Raw genomic sequence first — 15,531 nt, forward strand, 5'->3', positions numbered from 1 at the left:
TGCAGGTGTTGATATAAATGATGTCAAGATTTTCAGCTATGACATTTGTTTAAAAGGGTGTGATGATGATGATGATGATGATGATGATGATGATGATGATGATGATGAAAATGGGATTGTATAAATGATTGGTAGTGGGAAGAGACAGGAGGAGGCCTGTGTTTCAGGATGAGGGATGTGTATGGCACACTGACCGTTATAACGAGTTTCTTTCTGTATGTTCAGAAGTGTGTTTTTCTGAATTTCTTGTCCTTTTGATGAGAAACAGGAAAAAAAAACATGAACATTTGCAGAAAGAAGAGTTATATCAGTGGAGTTTAACAAACTTATCAAAGCAAGAACAGGACTTATAAAACTGTTATAACAAATCGCATCCCAAGGGGATGTCGTCATGACAGCGAACCACCTTACACAATACCAGGAAGCTGAAACTGAAACTTAAATGGTTTATTAATGTTAGTTTTTCAGTGTCTGCAATGAAAAATGTGTAATTAATCAAGGGGTCAACTCAAGTTGATAAACTGTTCTCAGAGCAGAGCAGACAGGAAGGGAAACACTGAGAGCAACATCCCTGCGCAGATGCAACACAAACACACAGTACGTGCACACAGGACAGATATGGCACTATATCCTAGTTTAAGAGTTTGTCCTTGCTTTGTGGAGAAATGCTAGACTTTAGACTTATTGATCAGTCAGTGTCATTTGTACTTTCCAGCTTGTGCCAGGGACTGTGCTGTACGTCTGCTTTCACTGGGGCTGGAGTTAAACCAGCCATTTCAGTGAGTTTTTTAGGGTAGCTTGAAAGTAAAAAAACTGAACAGCAACAGTCTGACCTTTGGCCGTATATTGTTGTTAAAACACCTGCATGCATACTTAGTAGCAATGACACAGTTAACTTCAGCTCAATATTTACTCTTTTAGATTTCATGACCCAAACCTTCCCATCAGCAGTGTGTTTGTTGGTGTGTTATGTAACATTAAAAGCTTGAGTGCTTATATATATAAATTACTGTCAATAAACTTATATATGTTTGGTTGTGTGTGTATCTGCAAATGTGTGCCTGCAGGAAGCAGAGGCATCTCTCTGACCTGTGTGTTGACCCCCTGCCGGGTAATTGGAGTGTGTGTAACACTGATGACCTTGGGAGCCATTGGAGCGGCCGTCTGGGCCGTAGGTCAGTCTGCATTGCTCCCACACCTACACACATTTTGATCAAAAAATGTTGATGAACATAATCTGTCATTGTTTCAAGCTGTTTATATTGTATGTTTCTCTCTATCTGATGATGCAAAGGCTTTCAATGTTTGCTGTCGCAGATTAACCTGAGGTGTTTTTTTTTATTGCTCTCTGTAGTTACATATTGCACGATGGAAGAGGACACAGAACAGTATGATGGTGAGTCTACTGATGGCTTCAAACGTATGTGTTTCTAATATAAAATCTTATGCCACATTTTAATTATTGCTATAAAAATATGAGAAAGCTAGAATCCTAGTGTGCTATTCATATTCACAGTATATATGTTACAAGTTTTGAATAATCTCTTATGAAAAGGTTTACTGAAATTCAGCTACATTGCAGCAGTGTGTGCTATTGGGCCAGTTGTTTTAAAAGTAGCCCTTATAATTCCTCGCAGTCCAGGTAAATTCACCTGACCAGCATCTCAGAGTCTTCGACTCCACTCACAGGAGGTGGCGTCAGGTGTGTTCCTCCTCAGCTGATGAACTGCTAGCTAGCATCAGCTGTGAAGAAGTGGGATTTGTCAGGTGCGATGGTTTCACAGTTACATTGCAATGTTTCCACGTGACGCGGCGTCATACTAAGGACTAATGTGTGTGCGCTTGCTTCAGTGTGCTGAATTACTCAGTCACAGCCATGTCAGAGGCCAGTGGCGATGGCGGAGACTTCTTCTGCGTCAGACAGGAAGAGCTCAGCTATGGCAAGAAAATCAAAGACTCATTGTATCCATGGTAAGACATACACCTGAGTGGTTGTCTTACCGCAGTCTGCCCTTCTACTACACTGTCCTCTCTGTTGCGCTTCCTGTCTCTTCTTTCACTTGTCTTCTCCATTAACATAGCGGAGAGCCGAACACTCACTTCAGTTTTTGGATGTTTTCTGTGTCGGGCTCTTACTAACTGTCCATCTTTGTTTCAGTGACTGTGAAAGCAGGGAAGTTCTCAGGCTGTTGTGCCAAGGTAAGATCACAGATCTCCACCCATTCTGTCTGACACACTGGCCCACTTTATACACCGATACCCAACACTCACACTGTTTTCACACTGGTTTGTAAAGCTCCCATAAACGGCCTTTTCTTGTCTAATTTCTGCTAATTTCACATTTATTTATTAAGCTTTTGACTGCTCTCTCTACTTTATTTTATTCTTATTTATTTCTTGACCACATCAGTCTTCCATCTAGAGTTTAAAAAGGGTTTTAATTTATTTTTTCTTCCTTTCTGTCACTCTTTTACACCACGTGCTTCTCGGCAGACTGCGGCAGACGTAGTTTTGCAGCAGACCGTATAGTGGGTGGTGTGGATGCAAGGCAGGGCAGCTGGCCTTGGCAAGTCAGTTTGCAATATGATGGAGTTCATCAGTGTGGAGGATCCATCATCTCAGACCGTTGGATTGTTTCTGCAGCGCACTGCTTCCCAGAGTAAGTGACACAGATGGATTTTACACACAAACAGCAGCTAGATGGATTATTATAGCTTTCCATAAGTTCCAAGGCATACCTGAAAGTTTAATCAAAATTTGTACAGGTATTTTTGAATAAAACAGTTTATGTGTCACTCGCAAGATTGCACAACCGTTTTGTGAACCAAACTGGTCACTCAGAAAGTTCCCATGCGTGGGAGGACGTCAGCCTGTACTGTAGAACTGCTGTAGCAACTACTAAGACTGTTGCTTCTTCGATGGGCCCTTAATTGTGCGTGGGCCCCTGGGCATTTGCCAAATATGGCCACTAGAAAATCTGTCATTGGGTGTATGCTTGGAAAGTTTTGTGTGTGTGTGTGTGTGTGTGTGTGTGTGTGTGTGTGTGTGTGTGTGTGTGTGTGTGTGTGTGTGTGTGTGTGTGTGTCAAGGATGGAAAAAAATGTGTTGAGTGCATCACAGCATGTCCCATTTTTACCCTTCTCATGTTAGGCGGTATCGCTATGTTAATCGCTGGCGTGTGCTGTTGGGCTCCATCTACAATAAGCCAGTCAATGCCAATGTAGCGGAGGTGAAGACCATTGTTTACCACAGCAGCTACCTGCCCTTTGTAGATGCTAACATTGATGACAACAGCAGGGACATCGCCGTTCTGGCCCTCACTCAACCTCTCACTTTCAATGGTAGGACGCACTGGCACATCATCAAAGTCTGCATGGTTTCAGTATCCTGTTTTGTAAGTTTCTGTCAGAAGGACAAAATCTATTTTATCCAACGGAATTATGTCAAGATCAAAAACTTTGCCACTACTGATTGTCTCTGATACTTTAAACGGTCACTAAAGCTTTAATTTTTCCAGCACTATGTACAGAGTACTTGGTGAATTTTTAAAAGATAATATATACAACTTTGTAATGTAATGAAACTAGAAACACAACATACAGTCAGTTCCATTTTTTTTTGAGAAAATAACAAATTTCTAAACATAAACAGTGTTTATACTGAATGAAAATACCGGGACATGAATATAAAATATCAAGCAAAGTCACTCAGCATTCTGAAATACGAGGTAATTAATAGTAATTTTATAAAGTGATGATACTGTATAGGCACTGAAGTGATTACTTCAATGACTTTAATTGACAAAGACTGCATTTAACAAATGAAATGCACTAAACACTGTTATCGCTCTGTTATCATAGTGTAGAACCTTTTGTTTCTGCTGGTCATGTCTGACATCTAGTGTTTGACAGTTAACACTACAAAAACTGCACAGAGTTTACTGAGGGAAAATTAACTACACTATGTTGCCAAAAATATTCAGTCAGCCATCCATATCATTGAATTCAGGTGTTCCAATCACTTCCATGGCCACAGGTGTATAAACCAAGCACATAGGCATGCAGACAGCTTCTACAAACATTTGTGAAAGAATGGGTCGCTCTCAGGAGCTCAGTGAATTCCAGCGGGGTACTGTGATAGGATGCCACCTGTGCAACAAGTCCAGTTGTGAAATTTCCTCATTACTAAATATTGCACAGTCAACTGTTAGTGGTATTATAACAAAGTGGAAGTGATTGGGAATGACAGCAACTCAGCCACGAAGTGGTAGGCCACGTAAAATCACAGAGCTGGGTCAGTGGATGCTGAGGCGCATAGTGCACAGAGGTCACCAACTTTCTGCAGGGTCAGCCGCTACAGACCCCCAAACTTCATGTAGCTTCAGATTAGCTCAAGAACAGTGTGTAGAGAGCTTCATGGAATGGCCGAGCAGCTGCATTAAAGCCTTACATCACCAAGCACAAAGCAAAGTGTTGGATGCCGTGGTGTAAAGCCACTGGACTCTAGAGCAGTGGAGACGTGTTCCCTGGAGTGATGAATCACTCTTCTCTGTGTGGCAAGCTGATGAATCAGTCTGGGTTTGATGGTTGCCAGGAGAACGATACTTGTCTGGCTGCATTGTGCCAAGTGTAAAGTTTGGTGGAGGGGGGATTATGGTGTGTGGTTGTTTTTCAGGAGCTGGGCTCAGCCCCTTAGTTCCAGTGAAAAGAACTCTTAATGCTTCAGCATACTGAGACATTTTGGACAATTTCATGCTCCCAACTTTTTCTGAACAGTTTGGGGATGGCGCCTTCCTGTTCCAGCATGACTGCACACCAGTGCACAAAGCAAGGACCATAAAGACATGGATGAGCGAGTTTGGTGTGGAAGAACTTGACTGGCCTGCACAGAGTCCTGACCTCATCCTGAGAGAACACCTTTGGGATGAATTAGAGTGGAGGACTGTGAGCCAGGCCTTCTCATCCAACATCAGTGTCTGACCTCAAAAATGTGCTTCTGGAAGAATGGTCAAAAATTCCCATAAATACTCCTAAACCTTGTGGAAAGCCTTCTCAGAAGAGTTGAAGCTGTTATAGCTGCAAAGGGTGGGCCGACATCATATTAAACCCTCTGGATTAAGAATGGGATGTAATTCAAGTTCATATTCGTGTGAAGGCAGACAAGCGAATACTTTTGGCAGTATAGTGCATGGTTGAGTGTGTTGCTTTTAGGGGACCTGCAGCGTTCAGGATTTGCATTTATTTTCTCTCTAATTTGTTTTTGCTGATGTGGATGATGACATATCTCAGAAGAAAGGGTTGAAATGCATGTCTCTGAGAGAAACATTCAAACAGTTCATGTTTTATGAAGGTTACAAAAAAATCCACTGGGAACACTGTGGGTGAGGTCAGCAAGCAAGCATGAGGGAATGGGAAACAGCTGTGGGTGGGGGTTTGGGTAATCATGTGAGTGGGAAGGCAGAAAAGAGTGGGCCTTCTGCAGGGAAGGACATGCATTAATGAATTCAGACAGTCAACTGTCTGTTGTTTTCATTAAATGCATGCATTTGTGGTGATAATAAATATTTGTTTATGGTCCTGTTACATTTGTGTTTGTGTGTAGAATACATCCAGCCCGTTTGTCTGCCTGCATATGGTCAAAGGCTGATAGATGGACAGATGGGGACAGTGACAGGCTGGGGAAATGTAGGGTACTACGGTGAGTCTACATTTCATTAAAGCTGTGCTGCATTCTCCCACAGAAAAAGCTATGGCTAAAACTGATAACATTTTTATAATCTGGCTTTTTGCATTCAGTAGTTGTTTTTAGACTTAAACATCATAATGTACATCAGTGCTGGTGTGCACTAAACTACAATAAATAACAAATATACTGGGAAAAGTATCAGTTGCATGACTGAGTTGTGACAACTACAGATAACAGCTAATCATATATAGTTAATGATAATCAGGTAGACCCACAGTTGCTGATTTTTAATATGGTTTTTGATCATTCTCACTTATAGGCCATCTAGCAGATGTTCTCCAGGAAGCCAATGTCCCCATCATTAGTGATGCTGTCTGCAATGCTCCTGATTACTACGACAACCAGATCACCACTAGTATGTTCTGTGCTGGCTATGAGAAAGGAGGCACTGATGCCTGTCAGGTCAGATTGTCAGATTATGCACACGCAGCATTTCTGTCTTTGTTTAATCTGATACGTCCTTCCTGATTTGATGTTATTGCAGTCTAATGCATTTGATTTTCTGATAAACTTACCCACACTGGGTACTTAAAATGTGAGTGCATGTCTGTTGTTTCAGGGAGACAGTGGTGGTCCCTTTGTGGCAGAGGACTGCTTGTCTAAGATCATTCGATATCGTCTGCTGGGAGTGGTGAGCTGGGGAACTGGCTGTGCCATGCCCAAGAAACCTGGTGTCTACACGAGAGTGTCCCGATTTCTGCCCTGGATATCTACAGCCATGAGGGTAAGAGTCTGGATACTTTGCATTTGATCTCACACACAGCATGAAAAACTGGCTTTGCAGCCCCATCCACTCGAGCAGACCTCCTTAAATCCCAGCACTTAAATTGTTTGCAGCCTGTGACATTTGCATCTGCCATACATTCGAGTGAATCACTTGCAGAGGATGAGGTAGAAGTGTGAACATGTCTAATTAGGCTGGCTTTTAGCCAGAACAGCAGCAACTAGGCTAGCTCACTGGCACTGGAAAAAGCCACAAAGGAAAAAAAAAAGAAAAAAACGAAGTGATTTATCATCTTCACCCTGCTCCAGTCACACAGGCTTAGGCAAACACCTACCTATTCACAAGTTTATGTCAAAAATATGTTTCAGAACTTTCCTGATTTACATTGCTTCTAGCATTTTGGTTTAAAAAAAATATGTTCCAAGGCCTACGGGCTGGTGGACCAACTGCAGAGATTCTCAGGCTTGTAAAACTGCAGTTAGACTTTATCTTCATGTTTTTCTGTTGGGTATACTATAATCAGTAACATGATTATTAATTCATGGGGAAAAACTTTTTTTTTTAAAACAATATTTGCAGTAGCAATGTTGATAACCTAAGAACTTGATAAAAAGCAGAAAGTGCAAATGCACAAACAACTAACTACTGGATCAGTTGATAATAAAGTATATTTTTATAGCACCATCAAAATTAGCTTTACACACTAAAAAACAAAACAATAAAGAGCAGAGTCAGGTTTGAATAAACACGAAAATATCAAACTTAAAACAACAGTTCGTTAAAACCATGGTGGATCAGTCTGGGTTTAGTGGTAGCCAGGAAAAAGGTACTTGTCTGACTGCATTATGCCAAGTGTAACGTTTGGTGAAGGGGGGGGTTATGGTGTGGGGTTGATTTTCAGGAGTTGGGCTTGGCCCCTTAGTTCCAGTGAAAGGAAATCTTAATGCTCCAGCATACTGAGACATTTTGACAATTTCATGCTCCCAACTTTGTGGGAATAGTTTGGGGATGGCCCCTTCCTGTTCCAGCATGAGTGCACACCAGTGCACAAACCAAGGTCCATAAAAACATGGATGAGCGAGTTTGGTGTGGAAGAACTTGATTGGCCTGCACAGAGTCCTGACCTCAACCCGAGAGAACACCTTTGGGATGAATTAGAGCGGAGACTGTGAGCCAGGCCTTCTCATCCAACATCAGTGTCTGACCTCACAAATGCACTTCTGGAAGAATGATCAAAAATTCCCATAAACACTCCTAAACCTTGTGGAAAGCCTTCCCAGAAGAGTTGAAGCTGTTATAGCTGCAAAGGGTGGACCGACATCATGTTAAACCCTCTGGATTAAGAATGGGATGTCACTAAAGTTCATGTGTGTGTGAAGGCAGCCGAGCGAATGCTTTTGGCAAGATAGTGTATGTGGAATGCTTTATGGTGTCCTGAGAGGAAAAACTGGGATATTAGAATTTTCCTGATACTTTGAGTCTCTGAGCACAGGTCAGTTTGTCATACTGTGGCAAAGACAGCATTTCTCTTTAATTTCAGCTCTGCTATTTGAGTCTGGCCCACAATGATTGTTATGGTTAAGTCACTGACTAGAACTCTAAATTGGCACTCAGTGATCAACATTTTGATAACCTCTGATTTGCCTGGAAAAGGCAAGATTTTATGAGTCTATAATGGCCTAATCTCACATAGACTTTTAACTTTATTTAGTCTGAGCCCACTATAAGACACCAAGGATAAAATATGTTGTACAACATAACAAATTAAAAATAAAACCTATTAATGCCCCTATCTGGGGCGTCAGAATATCTTTTTGCTGCTTCTGAGTTTTATTTGTGGTTGCATTCTGTCTGAATGTGGTCCATTATGCAGACGTGCACTTAGTATCAGCTTCTAGCTTTGCCCGAAGCACGGTATACAGGTTGGCAAGCTCATGGCTGTGGTAGTATGGAGGTCGATTGGAGGTAACATTTGGTCAGAATATCTTTAGGTTACAGTCACACAGAAGATCTCGTTATCCACGCTGTGATGTTCCGGACTTTCAGCTAAAGCTTCATCCAGAGGAGACATATCCGCATCATTAGGCGAGCTCATGCTGTCAAAACAAAAATGTAAATGCATGAGAACACACAGGGTGGGTATTTGCTTTAAATAGAATGTGTGTGTGGCATTTTTATTTTTACAACTTACGATTCTTCAGTTTTGTAGCTACTGCAGTTTTCCTCCAAGTTCTGATGATTTATAGCTTTCTAGAAAATAAAACAGGACACACGAGACTTCTTTGATCAAAATTTTTCTAATCTAAGGTTCAGTTCTCTTCTTTTTAAAATCTACTTTCTAATATGGATTAAAAAAACAAAACAAAACAAAAAAAAAGTTAATAAAACCATGAACCAACCTGAGGGATAAGATGGGCTTTGAAATGTCTTTTTGCCGCATCTGGGTCGTATGTGTTTGGAGGATTTCTGTCTGAGTCTGGTCCAATGTGAAGACGTCTGTGATGTGTAGCTGTGTATTTTGGGTTAGCTTCCAGTCTAGCCTGGAGAGCTGCACACAGGTCAGTGAGTTCTTTGCTTCGAAAGGAAGGAGGCCGCACTATCCACCCAGCCACCCCCTCAACAGTGCCATCCTCCTCATCGGACATCATGTCAATCGTGATGCTCCTCCAGAAGTCCACTTCATCTGCACTGAGAACACCCTGTCTTGCTTCCAGCAGCTGTAAACACAATCAGTACATACGATCAGTGATGTGCAAGCACTGTACGATGATGGTTTCTCCACAAATGTAAGTGAAAAAAAAGTTTAGCAGTAATGCCAATTAAATTTAAATCAAATAACTTACTCTTTTCCTCCTCTGGCGACTGCGGGCTGCAGTCTTCATGGCTTCAGCCTGGGCTGCAAGGTCCGGCTGGCTGTAGCGGAAATTCCTGCGTATGGTCTCATAGTAGGTTTTACAGGCAGCTGGAAAACAGTGAAATGAGCGTGCTGCAAAAATCAGAAAGTGGAAACAGACAACGCAAAAGTAAAACAGTACTCACACAGAATGGCGTCTCTAGCCACGTTGTGCAAATCCGGACTTTCAGCCAGAGCTTGGACCAAATGAGACGTGACCGCCTCATTGTGAGGCGAGCTCAGTCTGTGAAATCCAGATGTTTACACATGAGAGATCATGCATTGCCTTTTATTTTATTTTTTCCAGCAGAAACCGTGCAGCAGCCTTTAAAAAAAAAAAAAAAAAATCTAATCATACCCTTCTTCAGGTTTGTAGCGCTTGCGATTTCCCTTGCTGTTATGAAAACGGCGCACCGCTTCCTACAAAATAAAAGACCATTATTGACTTCATGAACAAACTCGATGCGCTTCTGCGCCACCGACCGTAATCCAACAGATGTTTACAGCCAGTCAGATGTGACAGTTATTTATAGCTTAGCAGTTAGCAGTGGCTTGTCTCTCTGCCTCTCCTGCGCTTTCGCTCGGGGTGTTTGTGCGAGTATCCCTCTGCCTCCTTAATGCAAACGCCGCATACGTACCGCAATTTTGGGATTTTGCGCCCGTCTTTTCCTCTTCTCTACCATACAAGGGCGGGAGTTTACTACTACTTCTAACGCGGTCATCCTCTGGTCCATAGACTGCAGTTTTGTGTTTACCGCAGTTAGTTGCTCGTTCACATCAGCTGCAAACTGAGCCAGCTGGCGAGACAGCCCTCTCATAGCGGTCAGCAGCTTGTGGTCGGTGTGGTCGGTGTCGTCGCTGTCCGAAGGAGGCAGCCCCTGTCCGTGCGGAGGTGTTCCCGGGGCGCTAGAAGCGAAACGACGTCCGGGCATTGCACGGAAAATCCCAGCCGCAAACACACTGGTCCTAAATCGGGATAGCCTGACAACTTCTCACTAGACGAAGAATGGCATGCTCATGTGCTTATGTGAGATGCTCGTTGTGAGCGTTCCTCCAATCACGTGCAAGATCCTAGTCACATGAAGTTCTCCGTCCAATCATATGCGAGGTTAAGGTCACAGGCCCTCTGGGCCAGTTTGCCCCCCCCCCCCCCCCCCCCCCCCACTACCTCTTTTGCATTTATATAGCTCACAGGATTTTAATCTGCATGTGCAGGCCTCCGCTGTACCTGGACGCTGGGAAGTGAAGTGCCAGGCTTCTCTGAAATGCAAAATTGTCAAACTCAAGCTCAACATAAATTCCCAGCAGTTCCTGTGTTTATGTGCTGCCTCCAAAATCTTGCAGACAGTTCTCAGCCTGCACTTCCACTGCAAATCACAGTGCTGCTCACTGTAAATCCCCTACTTTCATGTAGTGATGTTCTTCTTTGTTTATCTTTAGTATTTTTGTTTATTGTGCTGAATTTTATTGGCTACGAATAATAACAGAAACTGAAATATAAATAAAAGTAGTCAGTTTAGTCATTAAACTCGCCAGTCATTTCATTAGGTACACCTGTTCATTTGCTCATGAATGCAAGCATCTAATCAGCCAGTCCCATCACAGCAACCCAGTAGCATTTAGATATGTAGGTCATAATGAAACTGAAATATAAATAAAAGTAGTCAGTTTAGTCATTAAACTCGCCAGTCATTTCATTAGGTACACCTGTTCATTTGCTCATGAATGCAAGCATCTAATCAGCCAGTCCCATCACAGCAACCCAGTAGCATTTAGATATGTAGGTCATAATGATATGCTGTAGATCAAACTGAGCATCAGAATGGGGAGGAAAGGTGATTTAAGCAACTTTGAATGTGGCATAGTTCTTGGTGCCAGAAAGGGGATTTTCACTGCTTGAAAAGTGGGTTTTTGGACAGTTACTGGCATGTAATATTGCCGTGCGCCTTGAGATTTAGGGCTGTCAGCAGGAGGCTTTTGTCAGAATAGGAAACTGTAGGGAACTGCCAGGAGCTGCTGTGGTCTTTCTGTGTCAGTGTTCCCCCATCACCCCCCTCTCCTCAGGTCTAGGGCAGGCTTTCATATGTAAAGGAGGTTTCTGTGAGTCATACAAATGCAAATCAAGCACTCACCAGTGGTCACCAGTACTCAGTATTTTTATTTTGAGATATATATAATCAATTTTACATTATCATCCTTTAAGCCTTTTTCCATTACAATGTGACTACATATGAATTATTATACAGCAGAACATTCAAACAAGATTAAGTTAATAAGAAATCATTCTAATTTATAAACTGGAATTATCTAGTTGGAAATATACTTTTGGAAGTTTTCAGCTTTTGTCCCTTTTTCCAATAAGGCTGTGAGCTTCTGTCTTGTGAGCCTTTGTCATGGAGTTATTTGTGAACCCTGAACTTTAGTGGACTGAGGGAAATAAACAAAAGCTATAACTTGATTTTGGTGACACCACAAGCATTATTTTCATTGAAAAGCATACTCAATTTTCAGTCTAATTCACTGTAACAAAAAGTCTGTCACACCATCATCCTCTTCTGTGCAGTGGCTTCCCAGCTAGCATTGAACATTCAGACAACATCCCATGAACGCTGCCATAAATGTTCAGTGAATGTTTGCATACAACGTTGACATGCATTAATGACATTAAAGACTACCAGGGCAGAAGTAATAAGAAAACATAAACTTTTATTTTGCCATACATGGATGTAAATAAGAGATATCAGCAAAACTTTCATGAGAAAAATGTAAAATTTTTATGCAACAGGTTTTGGAATAAGACTTTTACAATAAAACAATTCAAGGAAAATCTTTAATATTTGAAAATTATGCCAGACAAAAAGCATGAAGTCATTTACAAAGTTTGATATTTTAAAGACTTAAATGAAGACTCCCTTCATTTCTAGGGGCACTGCTCCATACTAAATCTAGATCTCAACCACTGTGCAGAGTGGCCGTACAACAGTCACCTTCTCAGTTGTCCTGCTTAGATGGACAGTGGATGTGTGTACAACACATCTTCCAGCAATGCGCTCAACAGGTAGAAATGATGCTGGGAATGAGGTGTCTGTTCCCTGCACCAAACTTCTGTATGTCTGTTATTTATTTTGGTTCAATTCCATGTGGCAGCTTCCTCGCCTGTGATTGGACAATACAGATCACGTGCGGAGTCAGGGTCACGCTGAAGGTCTCGCAAGACCACAGGATAATAAGTATCGATTTTCTCTTCCGTCTCCTCGTTTTTCAAACTGCATGACGTTCTGTGTCTATGCTGCTTCTTGGTGTGACAATGGAGGACGTCGTCTATATTTCAACACCCCAGAAGCTCCTCGTGAAAGTGGGCCTCTCTACTGGCCAGCTTCAACCAGTCCCTCTGCAGATGAGAAGACACTGCTGGCTGCAATGAGTGGGTTATCTCGTCAGCTTACTCTAGTTTCTACTGATATCGGAGCTAGCGCAACTGAAAGACAAGATGGTGTCTATTGTGGAGAGACTTGATGCTCTGGAATCCAACACAGACTCACCTACAGAAGGATTCAAGAGGAAAAGATGGCAGTACAATACAAAAACTGCAGTGAAAACTTGACTCACAGAAACCTCCTTTACATATGAAAGCCTGCCCTAGACCTGAGGAGAGGGGGTGGGGGGATGGGGGAACACTGACACAGAAAGTCCACGGCAGCTCCTGACAGTTCCCAACATTTTTCTGTTCTGATAAAAGCCTCCTGCGGACAGCCCTAAATCTCAAGGCGCCGCAATATTACATGCCAGTAACTGTCGAAAAACCCACTTTTCATGCAGTGTACGGGGTCAAAAATCTCTCTTTTCATGCAGTGTTTCTCACACAGCCATCTCTATGGTTCACAGAGAATAGTCTGTGAAAGAGAAAATATCCAGTGAGCGGGATAACTTGCTGATTTTTAGAGGTCAGAGGAGAACAGCCAGACTTCTTTGAGCTGATAGGAAGGCAACAGTAACTTAAATAACCACTCATCACAACCAAGGTATACAGAAGAACATCTCTGAATGCCCAACACACCAAACCTTGAAGCAGATGAGCTACAACATCAGAAGACCACACCGGGTAGCACTGAGAAGTGAGGCTTCACAGGCTCAGTACAACTGGAATATAAAAGATTGGAAAAACTTTGCCTGCTCTGATGAGTCTTGATTTCTGCTGAAACTCTGAATTTGACATAAACAACATGGAAGCATGGATTCATCCTGCCTTGGATTCAGGGCTGGTGGTGTTGGTTGTGTAATGATGTTGGGGATATTTTCTAGGCACAATACGGGTCCAGCCTACTGGAATATTTTTGCTGCCCGTGCCCATTCCTTTATGACCACAGTGTATCCATCTTCTGATGTGTGCTTCCATCAGGATGATTCCAATCTCATTGTACATCCTGTATAATGACAATGAAGGCATTCTATTCTATTCTATTCTATACTGTATATTCATGTGCATCCAGCAGACTTGATTTGGCAGGCAGAGATTTCCTAAAGTACCATCATCAAGCCAACAAATGGATCAAATAATGTTATATGTTTTAAGATGAATAAAAATGAAGAATTTCTTTTTTTTTTTACAACACGTAAACTTCTGTTTTTGTCTTCCCTCAGAACTATCACAATTCACCAGGTGTTCATAAAATGGCACGGACATGAGATTCCTGCATTTCTACTTTTTCCACTCTTGGATGATAGTATGGACAATCCCCACAAGTGATACTGTGACTACATAGGTGCTGCGATGGAGGGAACCAAGGCTGTGATATTCCCCTCTTGTCATGACTTCAAATTTCCCTTCTCACTGTAACATTTTACTGAGGATTTTACCAACTCTCTGAGCCTTTACAGTACCAGTCAAAGGTCAGGACACAGTAACACATTCATATTCATACCACACATATTATGTCTCCCAGTACTATAAACCTCATGTCTTTGCAGAGATAACCAGACCGAGCCGTTCAAGAGACACAAGGTTTTAAAGTTATCAAGTTAGTGAATCACTACAGTTATCGGGAATACTGCAGTGTGTAAAACTACAGTAGTACTACATTATATTTCTCAGATGATTTTTCCTGGTATTTCTATATAAAGAAGTCACCTAAAGTAAAGTTATCAATATAACATCGGTACGTTGCAGTTAGACTTAAGATAGCTCAGGTCTGTCTGGAGAATTCTTGATGTAATTTCAAGCATTATTTTAAGAAATTTCTCTTTATGTGGAGATTTTATCTGTTCAGCCCACACAAGTCACTTTCTTCAGTCTTGGTCTTTCTGCAGCCTCGTACTCAGCAGGATTAGTGATAAATACTTAAAGTACTTTGTTCCTGACAGATGAATTGAGATTATTGCAAATTAATGTGTGAAGAAATCCTGGAGTTTTTTTTTTAAACTTAAAACTCATAAGTGTCATTTTACAGTTCAACCTGTACATGTGTGATACATACCATATCTTTTTATATGACTTTTGTATAATAATTAAAAAAAAACACAATCATAAAGATTACTGTTCCAATTTTTAAATTTTTTTTTTTTGTTGTTGTTGGTGCCTTGTAAATATTAGTCAATGTCTTGTTTACGTAGATGTTTATTTGCGACATTTTACACGTGTCTAAAAGACTCGCTGATCTTAAGAGCCAAGAGTGCAATACCAACTATAATCACGTTCTTATAAAATATGTACTTTGTAGACTTTTATACTTCTACTTGTGATTTTCAAGTTTTAAATGCTAAAGGTGTCCCATCACATTAACTGGCACAAACTTGTAAACACTAATAGTTTTTTTATTTCTCCTATAGTCATATGTAACACAAGCGCGCGCGCGCGCGCATGCACACACACACACACACACACACTACTGTATGTCTTTTCAGTATCTCTTCTACAAAACACTGAATTTATACATGATCAGAAAATATTTTTTCTATATTTTACATCAAAAACATCAAAATAGATTATATGGATCTTGATGTCCATACTGTGCCTTAATAAGACTGAGTTGTAAACACTGTTAAATGCATTTAGCTCTCTGCTAAATGCATTTGTAAATGTTAAAGGAACGATACTTAGATGATGACCAAGCAGAAAGTATTGTCGTTCAAGGAAGTCTGTTCAGTCCAGTGAGACTCACTAACAAGCTAT

The 15,531-nt window shown here is 41.4% G+C and overlaps 2 protein-coding genes across 2 annotated transcripts in view; one reads left to right on the forward strand and one right to left on the reverse strand.

The window, feature by feature from the left end:
- Nucleotides 1–15,526, forward strand: part of hpn (hepsin) — a 23,139-nt gene extending 7,613 nt beyond the window's left edge. The window contains exons 3-13 of the mRNA XM_030750379.1: nt 1,068–1,175; nt 1,355–1,396; nt 1,638–1,767; nt 1,852–1,971; nt 2,159–2,199; nt 2,494–2,659; nt 3,151–3,341; nt 5,602–5,697; nt 6,005–6,147; nt 6,305–6,469; nt 14,004–15,526. Coding sequence (XP_030606239.1) covers nt 1,068–1,175; nt 1,355–1,396; nt 1,638–1,767; nt 1,852–1,971; nt 2,159–2,199; nt 2,494–2,659; nt 3,151–3,341; nt 5,602–5,697; nt 6,005–6,147; nt 6,305–6,469; nt 14,004–14,048 — 1,247 coding nt within the window. The 3' untranslated portion in view covers nt 14,049–15,526. The remainder of the gene's footprint in view (nt 1–1,067; nt 1,176–1,354; nt 1,397–1,637; nt 1,768–1,851; nt 1,972–2,158; nt 2,200–2,493; nt 2,660–3,150; nt 3,342–5,601; nt 5,698–6,004; nt 6,148–6,304; nt 6,470–14,003) is intronic.
- On the reverse strand, nt 8,155–10,398 carry LOC115794742 (uncharacterized protein C14orf93). The gene is made up of 7 exons (XM_030750382.1): nt 10,001–10,398; nt 9,721–9,782; nt 9,509–9,606; nt 9,313–9,431; nt 8,869–9,186; nt 8,661–8,719; nt 8,155–8,565 (listed from the first exon to the last, which is right to left on the reverse strand). Exons 1-7 carry the CDS (start codon nt 10,292–10,294, stop codon nt 8,457–8,459), a joined length of 1,059 nt encoding a protein of 352 aa, XP_030606242.1. The 5' UTR covers nt 10,295–10,398; the 3' UTR covers nt 8,155–8,456.
- Nucleotides 15,527–15,531: the final 5 nt, after the last annotated feature.

This window comes from Archocentrus centrarchus, chromosome 16, assembly GCF_007364275.1.
Source record: "Archocentrus centrarchus isolate MPI-CPG fArcCen1 chromosome 16, fArcCen1, whole genome shotgun sequence".
In the NCBI taxonomy this organism is placed as follows: domain Eukaryota; kingdom Metazoa; phylum Chordata; class Actinopteri; order Cichliformes; family Cichlidae; genus Archocentrus; species Archocentrus centrarchus.